The sequence below is a fragment of the Salvia hispanica genome, chromosome 3, assembly GCF_029641045.1.
Source record: "Salvia hispanica isolate PSC_SH4W2 chromosome 3, Shi_PSC_v1, whole genome shotgun sequence".
Lineage (NCBI taxonomy): Eukaryota > Viridiplantae > Streptophyta > Magnoliopsida > Lamiales > Lamiaceae > Salvia > Salvia hispanica.
The window spans coordinates 24,313,905-24,332,525 of record NC_142694.1 but is presented as its reverse complement, the minus strand read 5'-3'; the positions used below and the strand labels follow the sequence as shown (position 1 = coordinate 24,332,525).

Below are 18,621 nucleotides of genomic sequence, written 5' to 3'. Positions count from 1 at the left end.
AAACTATGCAAAATACAAGTTTATCAAGAGTCAATATATATCTACTACTATTACTTATTACTCCATCCGCCCCATTCAAGATGACCACCTTTTCTTTTTTGTTTGTCCCAATCAAGATGGTCACTTTCCAATTTTAGAAATAACCTCCTTGCTCTTCTTTCCTCATTAAAATATTCAACTTCATTTTTCCTCTCTACTTTATTCCACCTAACAATACTTCCTAAAATCTCATGTCACTCAAGAATGTGACCATCTTGAATGGGACAGAGAGAATATAAACTTAATCAATTTCTTAAAACTCGCATTAACAAACATTTACCGGGGCTGAGGAAGCACACAATAATAGTTTTTAAAATAGTAGCATGGTGCAAGATATAGTTTCTGTTTTTGCTATTCCTTTTACATATTTAGATTCTGAATATTACTTCTATGCAACATATCAGGTGTATAAGGAACAATAATTATTGGCTTTAATTAGTAAATGAATATTAGGTCAACAATTATTTATGGAAACAGAGAGGCTACAAATGAGATTTCCTAAATCTAAAGGAGTAGATTCATAATTATCACTAAATTCCGTGCGCCCAATGAGAAAATAAGAACTGCGTCGCTCCGTTTGTCAGTCTGTTCATTTCTCAAAAAACAAATTCTCGTTGTATCAGATTCACATAATCCGCTAATTGTGCCAGCAACCTATATATAGATTTACCGAATCCCGCGAAAGTGCTGATTAGTTCACTCGATTTGGGTTTATGTATATCACAGGTTCGGATCGGAAGGTTGAACGAGTTTGTGATTTCCACGTTTTGCAGATCGCGCAATTGAAGCAGCTGCTACTTTCAGGTGTTGAAGGCCGTTTTCGATCAATAATTTCGGATGGTTTAGGGTTTTTTGATTGCCAATTAGGGATTTCTAGGGTTTTTTTTAATAATCGAGATATTTAGGGTTTTGGATTTGCGAGAAGCGGAAAGGGTGGTGTGTCAGGGCAATTGATTTGAATTGATGGTTGAAGGCAGTTTTTGGGGTTGTGTTGAATCTCGGAAAAATGCAAAGAAGGGATTTTTATTATGCATGGGAGGTTTCGGAGGGAAGGTGAGGGGAACTGCAGAAGTCTACAGCGCAGTATCAGTTGGCATATGCACCCAACTGTAATTGCTGCGGATTCAAATTCATTTTTTAAGGTGTGGACTCCTTTTTTTTGCTTGTCAAAGTTTTGATTCTTTACTAGTATCAGTCGATTGTTTTGATTGAATATATCATGATTCGATTGAATATGTCAATAATTGACGATTTTAGCCATGACATATTTTCTGCCCTCATGAGCAGCGTTGCAAACAATTGAACTATTAGGTAGATACCGATTATCGTGTATGATGTCTTAAACTGTTGATGTTTATGCATTAATGCGTAAGATTTACCATGAAAACATTGTATTTGTGCCTTGTGATTTGGCGTGGATTTTGTGAACGGCTCTATGTTAATTTTATGCAGATAGAAAAATATTCCCTATGCTTCATGAATAGTGTATTAGTGGATTTTGTACTAGTTGTACAGCTGGGCCAGGATTTTGTTTTCTGTTGGCAGTTGACAGATTGACCTGCCAAAACTTCAGAAACAGCAATTTCATTCCTCAAATAGCTAGTAGTTTACCATGTTTACCAAGTATGTCATATGAGAATTGATACCTACTACAACCCTGCGAATTTTAGAAAATCTTATTTATAATATGAAGGATTGCTTAAGAAACTATAGACTTAACTGTAATTGGCCATCTAAACCTTCATAAGAAATAATGGTCAGGAAAGAAATGGGTATTGAGGTACATTCTAATGAAGGGGCTATGAGGTGATCATATTTTGTCTAGGCTTTGTCTGTTTATTTGATCAATCAATGCTGTTTTGATTCTTGTGGATGATGATTATTCACTGGTTTTTGAATTAGATTAGGTTCTCACCTTTATATGGAGTAAGTGAGTTCGTCTAATTTATAGTACTTCTCAGAGGAATGGAAACGTTGGTTCTGTATACCTTATTACCTTATATCATCTATAACTGCTACTTATTATCATTAATACTTGCTTCTGACTTTTGATGAATCTAATGATGTTTTCTTTTGGGGAATAGTAATCTCAACCAATCGTAGTTCTGATTCTTTTTTACATTTTGTTTGAGGAAAATGGAATACCATGTGACTAAGTGTAATTTGGACTAATTTTCTGAAGTACACATCCCAAATAAACTTACTGCACCTTTTTCAGTTATATAGTATGGCTTGCCAGCCATTTCAGGTTTATTTTTTAAGAAGAAAAATGTCAATGGATTGCATGAAACTTGACTACCATGTGTTGGCTTCATGTTTTGCAGGATGGTCGCAAAATCAATGTTGGCGATTGTGCTCTTTTCAAACCTCCACAGGATTCTCCGCCTTTTATTGGTTTAATTCGTCGCTTGACATTGAGTAAAGATAATAACTTGCGGATTGGAGTAAATTGGCTTTATCGACCTGCTGAGCTAACTCTCGAAAAAGGCCCTCTCTTGGACGGTGCACCAAACGAAATCTTTTACTCCTTTCATAAAGACGAAGCTCTTGCTGCCTCTTTACTTCATCCTTGTAAAGTTGCATTTCTTCCTCGAGGTGCTGAACTTCCCACAGGGACATCCTCTTTTGTTTGTCGGCGCGTCTATGACATTGAAAACAAGTGTTTATGGTGGCTAACAGATCAAGATTACTTTAATGTTAGTTGTCGTTGGCATTTTTCAATAATTTTTTCTTCTTTCACTTATATGTTTTACTGATTAGGGAACTGGTAAGGTAGCCTTGCTGAGTTTTCGCCCCTCTGAATCTTTGTCTAAACATTTACGCATAACTTGCAGGAGCATCAAGAAGAAGTAAACCAGCTTTTAGACAAAACAAAGACAGAAATGCACGGAACATTGCAGCCTGGAGGCCGCTCCCCGAAACAAGCTAATGGCCTGACTTCAGCATCACAATTGAAACCTAGTTCAGAGAATGCTCAGAATAGTGGAACTTCCTTTCCTTCTCAAACCAAGGGTAAAAAAAGGGAAAGAGGAGATCATTCCACTGATCCTATTAAACGGGAGCGTTTCTCAAAGACAGATGATAGTGGCTCTGGTCCACACAAAATTGAAAATAATGTGAAATCTGATATTGCAAAAATATCTGAGAAAGGTGGAGTTGTAGATTTTGAAGGGGTTGAGAAGCTTTTACAGTTAATGCAACATAGAGTGGAGAAGAAATTGGATTTAAGTAGCCGTTCTATGCTTGCTGGTGTAGTAGCTGCAACTGAGAGGATTGAGTTCCTCAGTCTGTTTGTGCAGCTGAAGGGTTTATCTGTATTTGATGAGTGGCTCCAGGAGATCCATAAGGGGAAGGTTGGTGGTGGGAATAATTCAAAGGATGCTGACAAATCCGTTGAAGAATTTCTTTTGGTTTTACTTCGCGCACTGGATAGACTTCCTGTGAACCTTCCTGCACTCCAAACATGCAACATTGGTAGATCTGTGAATCATCTACGATCACATAAAAACGTAGAAATTCAAAGAAAGGCTCGAAGTTTAGTTGACACGTGGAAGAAACGTGTTCAAGCGGAAATGACTAATAATGACGCAGAGACTGGTTCCGCCCAAGGTGGACCCGTGTGGTCTTCCAAATCACGCCTCCCAGAGGCTTCCCATGCTGGTAGCAGAACACTTAGTGGATCTGATGTTGCCGTGAAAAGCTCTATCACTCAACATTCTACATCTAAAACTACTTCAGTAAAGTCCTCACATGGAGAAAATAACACAAAGTCTGCATCTTCTTCTCCTGGTCCAGTAAAACCATCTTCGCCACCGACATCTGTTAAGGAGAGCCAACCTGGAGCTTCTGCTGGTGGCAGTGACACTCCTGAAGCCCCTCTGACTAGGGAGGATAGGAGCAGCAGTTCAAACCAGTCTCATATTTACAGTCCGTCAATTTCAACAAAGGAGGAGGGAAAGAGTTCGGCATCTGTTTCTGCATCTGCTAGTAAGATATCAAGCAGTAGTTCTCGAAATCGAAAAGGTGGTTGTTTTCCAGGGGTTAGTGGAGTTCATAAAGATAGCAGCTCTAGCAGAAGTTTATCATCGATAAGAAATTGTACCTCAGATAAAGTTTCTCAATCTGGTATGGCGACTGAAAGGGTTAGTGATGGACCGTTGCTTGAAGCAGGCAGTCCAAAGCTAATTGTTAAGATACCAAACCGGTCACGGAGTCCAAGTCAAGGTGTTAGTGGAGTATCTCCTGAAGATCCTTCTGCTCTGAGTAGCCAATCATCTCAACCAGTGCTTTTGGACAAACTTGATCAGGTTGACAATAACTCAAGAACGAAGAGTGATGCTCTTCGATGCAAGGCTAGTCCTGACGAGAATGCTGAATCTTGTCGAGTCAATGATATGAAAGGTATAGTGACTGGATCTGGGTCGGCTGCTGTTCTTCTCGAAGAAGAAAAAAGTATGTCAACCGAAGACTCCAGGCAATCTGCGGAAGGCACAAAAAGGAACCAACTGAAATGTGGAAAGTCACATGAAACTACTTTTAGCCCAATGAATGCTTTAATTGAAAGCTGTGTTAAATATTCGGAAGTGCACTCTTCATTGTCCCCTGAGGATGATGTAGGGATGAACTTACTTGCTAGTGTGGCAGCTGGTGAAATGTCAAGATCAGAATTGATTTCACCTACTGGTTCAACTGAAAGAAGCACACCTGCAACAGGAGTTTGCGTTAGTGATGATGCAAAATCAAAGTTTTCCCCCGAAGATCAAATTCGAGGAACTGAAAGTCAGCAGCTTTGTGATGACGGAGAAGGTGGTCTCAAGAAACAGGTTTTTTTAAATGGTTCATGCTTGGAAGGTGGATTACATGTGCCTAAACAAGCATCATTCTCTCCGGACGTGGATTGTCGTCCATCCCATACTTCTGCAGACATGGCAGCTGGAGAGAAAAACAAACCCTATGACAATGCTAGCACAGAGTCTAGAAGCACTGCTGACCATAAATGGGAGCTTAGTAAGAATTTGACTCAATTGACTGGTGCCAATCAGAAGACTGGAGATGGTGAAGTAAATGAAGAATATCAGGTGGAAAAGACCCCAACAAGTGATTCTTGCATGGATAATATTGTCGACTGTAAAAAAAATGGAACTAATGTTGCAGGGCCCGAGTACAAATCTGGTGATGATCCCTCAGACACAGCTAAGGGGATAATTATTGCTAAAGATGCATCTCTGGACCAATTGTGTAATATCGAGTGCAAGAGTGATGTGAAGGATGGATTGATGGTGGGTGCTAATTCCATGAAGAAAATCACTGCTACAGTTGTAAAGTCTGAACTCAAAGATAGAGTTAGTGATGAGAAGCCACAACAAACCTCATCACAACCAATACTTTCTGAAGATGGTGATGAAATGAAAGTTAGAGAAATTGATGAAAAGAATATCAGGGCTTATGTGAGTGAGGTTGAATCCACTAGTGACGGTCTTAAAAGTCATGATATGGAAACAGCTACAGAAAAGAAGGTGATCAGCGAACCAGTTTCACTGCCTGAGACAGGGTTTCCTGCATCTGTTGCCAACAAACGGCATATAAATGACAACATTAGAGGATCACAGCCTCTTGGCGTTAAAGTTGACGAAGTAGAATCAGCTTCAAATGTTGCCAAAACGCCCTCTGCTGCAGCAGGAGCAGATTCAGATACAAAAGTAAGGTTTGATTTGAATGAAGGGTTTACTGTTGATGATGGAAAATTTGGGGAGCCAGGGATTTTGGCGGCCTCTGTTTCAACAACTGTTCAGATGTCCAACAGTCTGCAATTTTCTGTAAATCCTTTTCCTACCCTCCATCCTACTTCCATTACGGTGGCTGCTGCTGCAAAGGGCCCCTTTGTTCCTCCAGAGGACCTATTGAGAAGTAAAGGGGAATTGGGTTGGAAGGGATCTGCTGCTACTAGTGCATTTCGGCCAGCTGAACCTAGAAAAGTAATTGAAGCGCCTTTGGCTACAACTAATTTCTCATGTGATGCTTCTACCAGTAAAAATGGCCGCACTATGTTGGATATAGATCTCAATATAGACCTGAATGAGCCAGATGAAAAAGTTCTTGAGGAGACAGCTTCTCGAGATTGTTATTTGGTTAATGATAGTTCTATATTGCTTAATAAAAGTTCTGGTTTTATACCGGTTCTTGGCTCTGGTGGGCTGGATCTTGATTTGAATAGAGTTGATGAATCCAATGAGAATGGACAGTGTTCTACCAGCCGGGGTTATAATGAAGAGAGTTCTTTATTGCATCTCAAACCCTCGGGAGACTTAATGCCTGCTGATGTTCAAAGGGGTTTTGATCTCAATGATCAGCCTGGGCTTGATGATGGTGGTGCAGAGCACTTAAGGACCACGCAACAAGTCAAAGTTGCTTTGACATCCCAGTTGCCTTCTATTGGTCTTAGAGCAAATAATCCAGGACTAGGTGGTTTGTCGTCTTGGTTCCCACCAGCTAGTGCTTATTCAACTGTGGCGATTCCATCAATTATACCTGATCGTGCTGACCAATCCTTTCCAGGAATTCCACCTGGAGCATCACAGAGAATGTTTAGCCCTGCTAGCATATCTCCATTTACACCTGATTTTTACCGTGGATCAATATTGTCATCATCTCCTGCTGCGTCATACCCATCTGGTCCTTTCCAGATTCCAGTGTTCCCTTATGGACCCTCTTTTCCTCTTCCATCTGCCAGTTTTCCAATCAGTGGAACCTCATATGCAGATGCCTCATCTGGTACTAGGTTTTATGCACCACCTGTCAATTCTCAGATGTTGGGACCAGTTAGTGCAATTTCACCCCAATTTCAGAGACCGTTTATGGTCAGCCTTCCAGATAATAGCAGCAATAGTGGACTGGAAAACAGCCGAACATGGGGTAGACAAGGTCTTGACCTCAATGCTGGCCCTGGAACTGTTGAAGGTGATGTCAGGGAAGATAATTTGCCTCGTTCATCAAGTCAACACTCAGTTATCAATTCACATGCACAAGCAGAGGAGCAAGCTAGGCTCTATCCAGCTTCAGGTTTGAAGAGGACGGAACCCGACGGAGGGTGGGATAAAGAAAACTTCAGATACAAGCAGTCATGGCAGTAGGACTGTAAATTTATAGGCTACCTGCTCAATTCAAGTCCTGTAAGTTTGCTTCTATTTCCCATGCTTAATTGATGTTCCCATGCTCATATAATTTCTTGTTTTTATTCTGCTGAGTGCTGACTGTTCGGTATGATTGATCTGGATATAGTTTTGTGCATATTGAAACACAATTTACTTTACTTTCCATTTGAGTCTATAGTTTACTGATAATAGCTAAAAGGGAGTATAACTTTTAAACCTATAGGTATCGTTAAGTTTCCAAAACCTGTGATAGGGCACGGTTACTTTTCTGCTTTTGTTTGTGAGAAAAACTGTAAGGCATTTTTCTTATCTGGAGATTCCAAATATACTTTTTGCCACTTTAAATAATGCGCTTGTGAAACACTATATTGCATGAGGCAGAGGTCTTCACATCTGCCTTTGCATTTAGGTTGGAACCCACTTCCATTTTACTCCTGATGGGGAAATAAACTCGTTAGTCTTACACTTTGTAAGTATCCTACCCGGCTTAAGTATTACACTTTTAGTGGGCCACCTTTAGGTCGGAACCCACTTTCAGTTGTTGCATGATTTTTCTGTCCATGTCATTTTTTGACTGTAAATATGTGCATGTGTCAGGTGTTTGGCTGCACTATGACATACAAAATCTACTTCTAAAACTGGACTTTATTTTATGTGGTTCTAATTCGTGTATCTTAACTGTCCTAGCTCTTCAGAAGGTTCTGAACCCTCATCCTGCTGGGATAATCTTCAAACTGTCGGTTATCTGAAAAACTCATTTCTTATCTATCAGGTCTCTGAAGTCCCACCTCATCTGAGCATCAATGATAACCTCTCCAAACAGTACTGGGAGGATAGAGGTCCTAATCTACCTGTACATAGTTTGACTCCTGGAGAAGCCTGAGCTTTTGGCGCCAAGATATACTGAAGATTGATGTGCATAGTTTCTGGCTAACCGTTCTGAGGAGGCTGGATCTTGGATTTTATACAAGCCCTTGTGAATTTGAGCTTTTACTGTCATCATCCTTTGCACTTTTATACTTTTATTCTTATTTTTTTTAGGACCACATATTTATAAGTAGATTTATGTCGAATTTTGGTGCTGATGGTTTTTCGTCTCAAGGTTTAGTTGTAATGGCCTTTGTTGTACTTCATCTTGGGTTTTCAGCCTGCATTCGGTTTACATAGGATTACATAGCATGAAAGCAGAGAAATTCGTTGTTGTGTATTTCTGATGCACGATATTGGCAAGTGTAAAAGACGATCAAGATTTTGCGTCATGGCCTCTGCCCACAGCAGCAGTGTTGGAGGAGAAAATAACAGTGATGTGAAATTTAAATGCTTTATGGCATTGAAAAACAGGCGTTTATATCGCAGCTTAGTTTCAAGAATTGCATACTCATATACCAGTGAACTAAACACAATTTTAAGCAAGTGTGCTCTTTATGCAATTTTATAAAGGACTAGTATGAATTGATTTGATGCTTAATCCTTCCTCCGTTTTATAAAAATATGCATTTTTTAGTTTGTTCTAAATATGTACCTTTTAATTTTGCCAACTCTAATCTCACTAATGAGGTAAGACTCGTAATAACATTTTAATTATCTTTTATATGACGGAGGAAGTAGTATATTGTACTTTTACCTACCTGATAAAATATTTAATTCAGTGTATTTTTATAATACTATAGTGGTTGGTGCAAAAAGGGAAAAAAGAATTACCCACTCTGTCCCATTACATGTGACGCATTTTTTGGGGCACAAGTTTTTAGGTAGTGATGTTTAGTGGTTATATGAAGAAAGAATAAAATAGGAGTGATAAAAAAAGTATGAGAGACGATAAAGTAAGAAAACGATAGAGTGTTGCTTTGTTTCCATAAAAAAATTGTCTCACTTACAGTGGGAGTACTGAAAAAGGAATACATTCATTATAGTGGGACTGAGAGTATTAGACGAAGAAGTATTTAAGTGTGTTTAAGACAGAGTTTATTGCATACGTTCATTATGTGCAATTTGTTAACAAATTTGGTACTACCAATTCTCTTAATATTTGAGATAATAGTTATTTAGGTCATGAAGTTTAGTCAAATTCTTATCACGCATATAACCTTTGAAATTGATATATCAAAACATCAAGTTTTTGTTTTCATTTATTACATTAGTAAACAAACTGATATTTTATGTAATGTTGAAAATCTTATTTTAATAGAATAAGAAAAGAAATAAGAACCTAAATTTTTTTGGTAAAACATATCGTTATAGACGGTATCAAAAGACTATATTTTGTATATGAATGAGACAATCGAGAAAAAATTGATTTATAATTTCACATTAACAAAAATTTGATTTATAATTTCACATTGACAAAGATTTAAAGAATCTTAATCTTAATTTTTAGCTAAAAAGGGTGATGCAATAATAAGCAAAAGAGAACAAAGAGAAAAAACGTGTCCATGATTAGTAGGAGTATAAGAACTTGAAATTAACATAAATAGGAGTTAATCGTCATTAGATTCATAGGGAATAATTGGTATTTACGCCGCAAATCTAGCAAAACAGCGACATCCTCTGCTACTTTTTCCGACATATCAGCTGCATCAGCTTTTTCGGCACGGAATCACATGGCCCGACAACCTTAACCACATGTCACATTCCATATTGTGATGATTCGATGGCCATCTTCTATTGTAATTCCCAAAATACCCCTGGGGGTATAGGATCCAAATATAGAAGGTCCAATTTTATAACCTCAACAAGCCTGATGGGCCACTCGAAGCCTGTCCCAGTGTTGGGACTTTTTTATTCCAGAAAATTTGTTTGTTTATGGAGTTGTGTTGTGCATTTTTTGGGTACCTATACCCTATTTTATTTTTCAAATCTTTGTCACACTTTTTTTTACCTTCTCCCTGACCTTTGTGCCAACTCATTGTCCTCGTCGTCCGCGTGATAGTGAGACTGACGATGCTCGGCATTGTTCGGTGATGATTAAATACAAGACGGTAGTGATTTTTCATGGACTAAAAAAAAAAAAACTAGTCCTTAACATATACTACTCCATGCATCTCACTCAAAATATCCTCATTTTTCTTTTTAATTTATTCCAGATAAGATTCACACTTTCTATATTTTAAAATAAATATCTCCCATCTTTCTTATTAAAATATTCAACTATTTTTTTCTCTCTGCTTACTCAATTTACCAACTTCTCCCTAAAATCATGTGTCATAAAAAATGCCAATATTTTAAATGGGAAGGAGGAATTACATTTGGTCAAGTATATTATGTTTAATGCCTCCCAAAGGATACCATGCAACAACAACTCCTCCATTAAGCCCTATCATAAAGTTGGACGTGCTGATACATTCCATCGGGCTTTTCTTTTATTTTTTGTTTTTTATTTAATCATTGGTAAACGAGGGATGAGTGGTGGGATTCGCGTAATCATCGATTTGGTTTGTTAAAATTGTGTTATCATTTCCCAAAAATAGTTCGTTTTCCATTTTAGTTTGTTCTTAAAATTACCCAATTTTTTATTTTTGGAAACTAAGTAATACCACATGTTCCATTACTAATAAGGTGGGCTTCGTCCTGAGCTTTTGTCTTAGTGGCATTGAGTTTAGACATTTTTTATAGAGGTCTCGAGTTCGACCCCTCTCAGCAATAAAAATAGTGGAAATGAGGTATTGGGAGATGGACTTCTGGCCCTCAGTGAAACCCTGATTGAACCCTATTAGGCCCTGGTTGAACCCCCCTCATATGATGTTGGGACCGAAATGTGGGGGGTTTGCCAAGACTTTCTAGCTTCCATCTGATACAAACTCAATTTAGTAAAGACACTCAAGAAGTGTTGTTAAGAATCAATAAAAAAAATTTCATTTAATTCTGATCATTGAAATCATATTTTATTATTGGAAAGTACAATGTATTACCAACTTATCATTAATCTGTAATCTCATTCAACTGACTTTTTCATAATAAAAATAAATCTCCTTCCGTTCCATAGTAATAAAGTCATTTTACCATTTTGGTACGTTTCATAGTATTAAAGTCATTTTCTTTTTTAGTAAAAATCAACACATTTTTCCACACCTACTTTACCCTCTTTTACTTTTTCTATCTCCATCTCTCTACCTTTTTCATTTTTCACTTTATTCTCCATTTATTTAACTCACTTAACACAATTTTTTTTAATCTACGTGACGAAAAGAAATACCTTCATTGCTATGTAAGTGAGGGAGTAATATTTTAAAGATTCTGTAACGATTAGTACAAGTAGCATAACAAATCTTTGAATAATAAAAAAAATCTGACAAGTGGGTAAAACGCAATGAAACGACGCCGTATGTTGAGTTCCAAATGTTTATAAACCCTTATATCAAATCCCTTCCGCCATTTCCCTCTAAATCGAAACCCCTCTCTTCAATTCCATTTCCCCAATGTGCACCGAAACCAAGCACAAGCGCAAGCGCGGCGGCGGCCGCCCCAAAACCCGATCGCCGGAGCTCGATAACGCCACCATCAACAACAACACAGCTTCCCCGCCCTCCCCCAGCGCCGCAGAGGACGAGGCGGTCTTCTCCGCTAACAACGTCGAGCTCGCCAACACGAATTCTCCCTCCATCTCCGACCGCCGCGTCCGCCGCCGCGGACGGCCGCGCAAAGTCCCCGAGCCCGATCCATCCGCGCCAGCTGCCAATGCCAAAACCCTAGCTTTGCCCGTTGCCAATGGCGCAGTGTCTAATTCGTTGATCAAGGCGGAGAATTTTGTGGCTAGGGCTGTGCCGGAGATGGACGCGGTGGTTAAGGTGTTTTGTGTTCACACGGAGCCGAACTTCTCGCTGCCGTGGCAGAGAAAGCGGCAGTATAGCTCGAGCAGCAGTGGGTTTGTTATCAAGGGAAGGAGGGTTTTGACGAATGCGCATTCGGTGGAGCATTATACACAGGTTAAGTTGAAGAAGAGGGGTTCGGATACGAAATATGTAGCTACTGTGCTTGCAATTGGGACAGAATGCGATATTGGTGAGGCCTGTTTTGATTTTTTGAAGTTTAGCATTTGAATTTTTGAAAGCTTGGTGAAATGAATTTTGTCCTATTCTTCAGAGAGATTTGGATTATTTTAGCAAAATAGGGTAATTTTAAAGTTTATGGTGTTTGATATTTGGTGTGCAAGATTTGTGCAGTCTTCTGACTCGAGCTTTGTTCCAGTTGAGCAAGCTATGATTATTCATATCCGTCCACACGTTTTTCAGTGTTGGATTAATGATAAGTCTGAAATGTTAGGTAGACGGACAAAGTCTTAGTGTTTGTAGTCCCTTTTCCTTGGCTAATTGAGTGGGACATTGGAGGCTGTATTTATACGAACCAAAAGATGCGGTATTTATGAAAATATAGGACCAGTAGTTATAACATTCGGATTATTCTTTTGCACTGTTAGTTCTTCTTTAATGCTTTTGCAAATCTTTAAACTTTTATGTTGGTAGAATATTCCAGATTTTAAAATGAACTGTTGTGGTTCTATATAGTCATAAAGGCAGCATCACTGGTTTCCATTATAATGCTAGTATGCTACGTATGTAGTATGAAAAAAGTTGCTCCTGACATTATGCTGTAATACATGTTTAATAAAAAATGGTTTTCAAGCATGTGCATCGACGAACTGACTCTGCTTGGAGATTATACATTGTATTGCTCATGTGTCAGGACAGTTTTCGCTCCCTGGCAGAAAAAATATAGGCTAGGCTTTCATTTACTTACCATTACTAATTTCCTTTTATAAAGCCGCCCTTCTTACAAGATCCCAATTCTTGAAATTAAGGACTAGTCTTCTGAAAGACTTGTTTTTTGGTGATAGCGTTCAAGTTTTACTTCTACAACTTTCTTTTGTTGTACCTTTGGATTATCATGTATCTTATGGACAAGACTAGAAGTACATGAAATGCTGATGAGATTTATTTGGTTTATATGGTGCTGCAGCTTTGCTAACAGTAGAAGATGATGAGTTCTGGGAAGGGGTTTCTCCGGTGGAATTTGGGGATCTGCCTGCACTTCAAGATGCAGTTACCGTTGTTGGTTATCCAATTGGGGGCGATACAATCTCTGTAACAAGTGGTGTTGTTTCACGAATAGAAATTCTTTCATACGTTCACGGATCAACCGAACTTCTGGGGTTGCAGGTATAAAAGCCATTTGAGCTCCTTGGTTTGAATTCCTAAATGAAGTTGTACTCTCGCAAGTAGCACTGATGTTTCTGAATTTTGTCTTCTTGCAGATTGATGCTGCTATCAATTCTGGAAATTCTGGGGGACCTGCATTTAATGATAAGGGAACTTGTGTTGGTATTGCATTCCAATCACTTAAGCACGAGGATGCTGAAAATATTGGTTATGTCATACCAACACCAGTCATTATGCACTTCATCCAAGATTATGAGAAGAATGGAACATATACTGGTAATTATTCTTGGCAGTCTCTTAGATTTCTGGATTGATTTATAGTTGATAAGAAATTTGTGGAGACATGAGGGAGAATGATATTTTAAATATTGAAAAAATGAGAGTACCAATAGACTCAATTGCAAAATATAGAATATTTTGGTAGTAGAGATCGGGGGCTCTAAGATTGTATGAACCTCCTCCTCCTTCACTAAGATAACTTAGTTTACAGGTCTTATGGTTGTAGTTACACATGAATTTCCATGTTTCTAGACAAGCCTTCATTTAATGTGCTCTTAAGGATGTAAGTATGATCTTGGTCTCTGGTACTTGATTGATAGTCGTGACTTTGTTCCTCAATTGACATGATAATAATTGTCGTCTAGACTGTAATTGCAATTTATTGATTAGTATGGAAGTAAATTGCTGTATGTCATGCTGTTTCTTTCTTTGTATTTTAACTTTATATGTATCCCTTGACTTGCATCTAGCAAATATCTGCCTAAAGCTTATTCCTGAGTCCCTGACACGAAGTATTTGTTGCATGCCAGGCTTCCCAATTCTTGGGGTTGAGTGGCAAAAGATCGAAAATCCAGACTTACGTTTGTCCATGGGGATGAAACCTGATCAGAAGGGTGTGCGCATAAGAAGAATTGATCCCACTACACCTGAGTATTCTGTTTTGAAACCATCGGATGTTATACTTAGCTTTGATGGGGTCCATATTGCTAATGATGGAACAGGTATGGTGCACATAAAGGGTTCTCTGGTTTTAATCTTATGAATATGTCTACAACTTCTATTTCCTTTATCAACCTCTTCGCTCACTTGTGGTTGTTGAACTATATGCTAGTTTTTGTAAATCTATCCTCTTATAACAGCCTTCCTTTTACATTATCATCACCTATACTATTTTGGCTGGTTGTTTGAAACAGACTTTTGTTTTTAAAATGCTGCTTTCTATTTTCTATTAAGTTGAACTTCCTAAATAAATCTCTAGCATGCAGAAAGAGTAATCTACCCCGCACTCTGAGAAAGTTCTTGATAAGCATTGAAGACCACAAGTTCACTTATATGCTTATCAATGAATCATCTTCCTAAACACTACCAGAAGGCAGTTTCTTGAAAACCCATGCAGTTGGTATCAAGGAATATATATTAGCAGTTATGTAACATACTATAGTTTTTCTTGTTGACAAACGCCTATCATGTTTATAGAAACAAGCTGGAATAGCTATGGTGCAAATGGGTAGGATACGGAAACTTTAGCCTAGAAAGTAGTTCAGAAAGAATAACTATAACTATGAATGAAGTGTTACATGTCATTAATTTTACTGCCACAAGATTTATATAGCTTCTCTTCTTTTTTAAGCCTTGCAATGTGGGGCTCATAACTCGTCATTGGTCGCCTGCAGTTCCATTTAGGCATGGTGAGCGCATAGGCTTTAGCTACCTGGTGTCCCAAAAGTATACTGGGGATACTGCTGCAATTAAAGTTCTCCGAAATTCTGAAACTCTGAAGTTCAAAGTCAAACTTGGCAAGCACAGAAGGCTCGTTCCGGCTCACAATAAGGGACGGCCTCCTTCATATTATATTGTTGCTGGATTTGTTTTTTCTACTGTTTCCGTTCCATACCTACGTTCTGAGGTTAGAGTTCTGCTCCCAACAATATGAACATTCAAGATATGCCTACTTATTCCTATATTAGTGTAAGTCTCGCTTTATTATCTTACTTTTTTGTGCCTGTCTCCAGTATGGAAAAGATTATGAGTATGAAGCTCCAGTCAAGTTGTTGGACAAACTGTTGCATGAATTGCCACAGTCAGAGGATGAACAAATCGTTGTTGTTTCTCAGGTTAATATTGACAGCACCATGATGCTCATTTTTAATGTTATATACTGATCATTAACACTTCTTTGCTTGTGTAACTTGTTAAAGGTGCTTGTGGCTGACATCAATATTGGATACGAGGATATCGTCAACACCCAGGTTAGTGAAAAATGATAGTCCTCTGATATAAGGGTCAGTCAATAATAGATAACCTGATATGAACCACTGAAAGGCAATCTTTCTTATCTACAATGGTCTTTCTATGCATCTAGATCCACGCCTTCAATGGCCAGCCTGTGAAGAACCTGAAGAGTTTGGCTAGCATGGTCGAGAGCTGCAATGACGAATATTTGAAATTTGATCTTGAATATCAACAGGTGGGCTTTCCTGTTTCTATCTTTGGTACTGATCTTTCATATATTTCATGCTAAGCAAATCTTAACCTTGAATCTTCTTGTGTGTAGATTGTGGTCCTCCAGACAAAGACTGCTAAAGCCGCAACCCTGGACATTCTTGCGACCCACTGTATACCATCAGCCATGTCGGACGATCTCAAAGCATGATACGGTGCAACCATACGTATTCAGTCTTATCGGGTGGTACCCGTAGCCACGCAAGAAACAATTGGGAGACCGAGCATAAAGTTACCTTAGATGATTTCAATATACTACTTGATTGGAAGTAGCTCCTTATACTGCATTTTTCTGCTACCCTTATTGTCAACTATTTAGAAATGGACTTCAAAAGCTGTTCCAAGCAAGTTGAGTTAGATCTAGTCGAGTGAGTAGTGAAGACTCTTTTGAGTCTCTAATTAAGCTTTTTGAATCCCATTTTTTACATCCACCTAATTAAAGTTGATGTGGAAATTGGAATGACTATATAGTCCTTGAACTTTATTTACATTTTACTTACTCAAAGTTGATTTCTCTTCCAAATTCTTCAATTTATTTTAATTCTTTAATTTGTTTCTAAAATTCATGATCCTTGAGAGAAATCTGATGAGCAACATTGTTTATTGTGATATCTCATCACTATTATGTAATTTGTGGCCTCCGATTTATTTACAATTTTGGGCTTCTCTTGCAAAATATTTTTCGTGCCCTCATTGTTGTTTGGGGATCTTATGCAATTTCCTACCCATTTTGAATACAATTATACTGCCATAATTTCAAGATTAGATCACCAATTTTAGGTGAACATTATTTCATGGCATATATGTGTATGTGAGAGAGTCAAAGATTTGGTGATAACATTATTTGATATCTTTTTAGAGCGAAAGTAATAAATAAATAAATGTATAATATCAAAAGCACATATATTCCACAAATTAGCAAAATAAAAAAATTCTAATGAAATTTATGGTCAAGTAACATTTTCAGCGCTAACCTCAATTAATAATACTTCCTCCGTCTCAATTAATAATACTCCTTCAGTCCAATAGAAATTGGCCAAATTTCCTTTTTTCTCCGTCCTATAGAATAGTCTACATCCATTTATGATAATAATTTTCTCCTTCTCTTTTACTTTATCATGTATGAGTTCCATCATCCACTACACAATTTCAACTACTTTTTCCCATTCTCTCTTACTTTATCGATTACACATTAAAACTCGTGTCAATCCTAAATAACTTATTTCTATGGAACGAAAGGAGTATATTTTGTTTGCCTACCGCGGTATAATAATTTTACTAGAAAAGGATATGATTTATCTCCTTTTTCTTTATTTTATTATGTGGAGTATTTTAATAGCACAACTCCTTTTTTGGTGTTACTACGATCTTTAGGTCAAATCTATCAAAAATAGTCAAATATAAATCAAAGAACTCACAAATTAGATAATATTTGGTGTTACCATGATTAATCCAAAACCCTATATAGACTATATGGATCTCACCAAAACCCTATATAGACTATATGGATCTCACCAAAACCCTATATAGACTTTATGGATCTCATTTGAGCAGATTCGATCAAATTGAAAATCTTTTCGAACAAGAAATCCGGATGAAGAGAACCCTACATACCGGTGTTTGTTTGGTTGTTTAGATAAGCCTTAGATAGATTAGTACCTACACATCTATGCTTATTTGAATGTTTGGTAGATAAAATTATTTATCTATATGGGTTATGTTTAAGCTTAGCCCCGTATCGGCCCGAAGCAATTTAGTTCATTTAATCAGTTATATTATCAGCAACAAGGTGAGTTAACTTATTAGCCCAATATCCATCACCAACATAATACATAAAATTACTAATTTATGAAAATCTCTAATTCTTCCACCTATATCGACCCTAATTTCTGGGAAAGATCCTTCAATCTCGCCGCCGATCAATTGTCTCCAACATATTAGCACATTCCGCCGTTGACTGCAATCTCCTTAGAGCATCCCCAACCATTCCACTAAACTCAAACTCATTTTAGTGTAAATCTCACACTAAATATTGATTTTGAGTACTATTGGAACTAAATACCTATCCCATTTTAGGTTTTAGTGTACCATTGGAGATGGTCTTAGGCATTCACTAATTTAGGTATTATTTGAGTTTAGAAATGGTGTGGCTGTGTCATCCTTAAAAATGACGCGTGAATAGGGGCTTCAGCCTTTCTAGCTCTTCTTTTATCACTAAATCGACTTTAATAACTTCATTTTAGATTTTATTGTTTTCTTGTGACTGGCAATGTAGGCTTTCTTTACTGTTCCTTGTTCAATCAGGACTCTTGCTATCCGGGAACTGCGAGAGAAATTGATTGAGAGCTGAATATTTTTGCAATAAAATTTAATTCAATGAGATTATATTAATAATTTTAGTTTTTCTCCTAATTTTTATTTTAGCTACCAAACATGATCATTAAATTATTTATTTTGAATTTTTTCTTGATCAGGTTGGATTATATTTATTTTGAATTTTATCTTGATCATCTTTGATTAATTTAATATACCAATCAAACTGGCATTAACTAAATGGGGCAAACCTCATCATCCCTCTATAAATATTTGAAAGAACTTAATTACCTCTTCATGCTCCCTTGCATATTAATCCCTTTTCCTATTTATAAGCAACAAAGCAACAATCTTAGCCGACTTAATAAACCTAGATAATTCTAGTTGGTTCTCTAAAACTATAATTCAACTTTTCTAGATTGTTCTCCGATCTCTCCAAAATAGGTGGAGTCTTTTTTTCAGCT

The 18,621-nt window shown here is 37.6% G+C and overlaps 2 protein-coding genes across 2 annotated transcripts; both read left to right on the top strand.

Annotated features, from left to right (window-relative positions):
- Positions 1 to 619: 619 nt before the first annotated feature.
- LOC125210656 (uncharacterized) lies at positions 620 to 8,323 on the top strand. The gene is made up of 4 exons (XM_048110208.2): positions 620 to 1,181; positions 2,364 to 2,735; positions 2,874 to 7,208; positions 7,963 to 8,323. Exons 1-3 carry the CDS (start codon positions 1,068 to 1,070, stop codon positions 7,167 to 7,169), a joined length of 4,782 nt encoding a protein of 1,593 aa, XP_047966165.2. The 5' UTR covers positions 620 to 1,067; the 3' UTR covers positions 7,170 to 7,208; positions 7,963 to 8,323.
- A 3,250-nt stretch (positions 8,324 to 11,573) lies between these two features.
- LOC125215173 (protease Do-like 9) lies at positions 11,574 to 16,359 on the top strand. The gene is made up of 9 exons (XM_048116508.2): positions 11,574 to 12,188; positions 13,143 to 13,342; positions 13,438 to 13,618; positions 14,152 to 14,343; positions 15,016 to 15,248; positions 15,355 to 15,456; positions 15,541 to 15,591; positions 15,705 to 15,809; positions 15,897 to 16,359. The coding sequence occupies exons 1-9, from the start codon at positions 11,606 to 11,608 to the stop codon at positions 15,993 to 15,995; spliced, it is 1,746 nt and encodes a 581-aa protein (XP_047972465.1). The 5' UTR covers positions 11,574 to 11,605; the 3' UTR covers positions 15,996 to 16,359.
- The last annotated feature ends 2,262 nt before the right edge of the window (positions 16,360 to 18,621 follow it).

Excerpts from the sequence above, each read along its gene's own strand:
- LOC125215173 (XM_048116508.2), top strand. The coding sequence starts at position 11,606 with ATGTGCACCGAAACCAAGCACAAGCGCAAGCGCGGCGGCGGCCGCCCC. Across the intron at positions 12,189-13,142 it reads TGGGACAGAATGCGATATTG|CTTTGCTAACAGTAGAAGAT; the intron begins GTGAGGCCTGTT and ends ATGGTGCTGCAG. Across the intron at positions 13,619-14,151 it reads GAAGAATGGAACATATACTG|GCTTCCCAATTCTTGGGGTT; the intron begins GTAATTATTCTT and ends GTTGCATGCCAG.
- LOC125210656 (XM_048110208.2), top strand. The coding sequence starts at position 1,068 with ATGCATGGGAGGTTTCGGAGGGAAGGTGAGGGGAACTGCAGAAGTCTA. Across the intron at positions 1,182-2,363 it reads ATTCAAATTCATTTTTTAAG|GATGGTCGCAAAATCAATGT; the intron begins GTGTGGACTCCT and ends CATGTTTTGCAG. Across the intron at positions 2,736-2,873 it reads CAGATCAAGATTACTTTAAT|GAGCATCAAGAAGAAGTAAA; the intron begins GTTAGTTGTCGT and ends CATAACTTGCAG.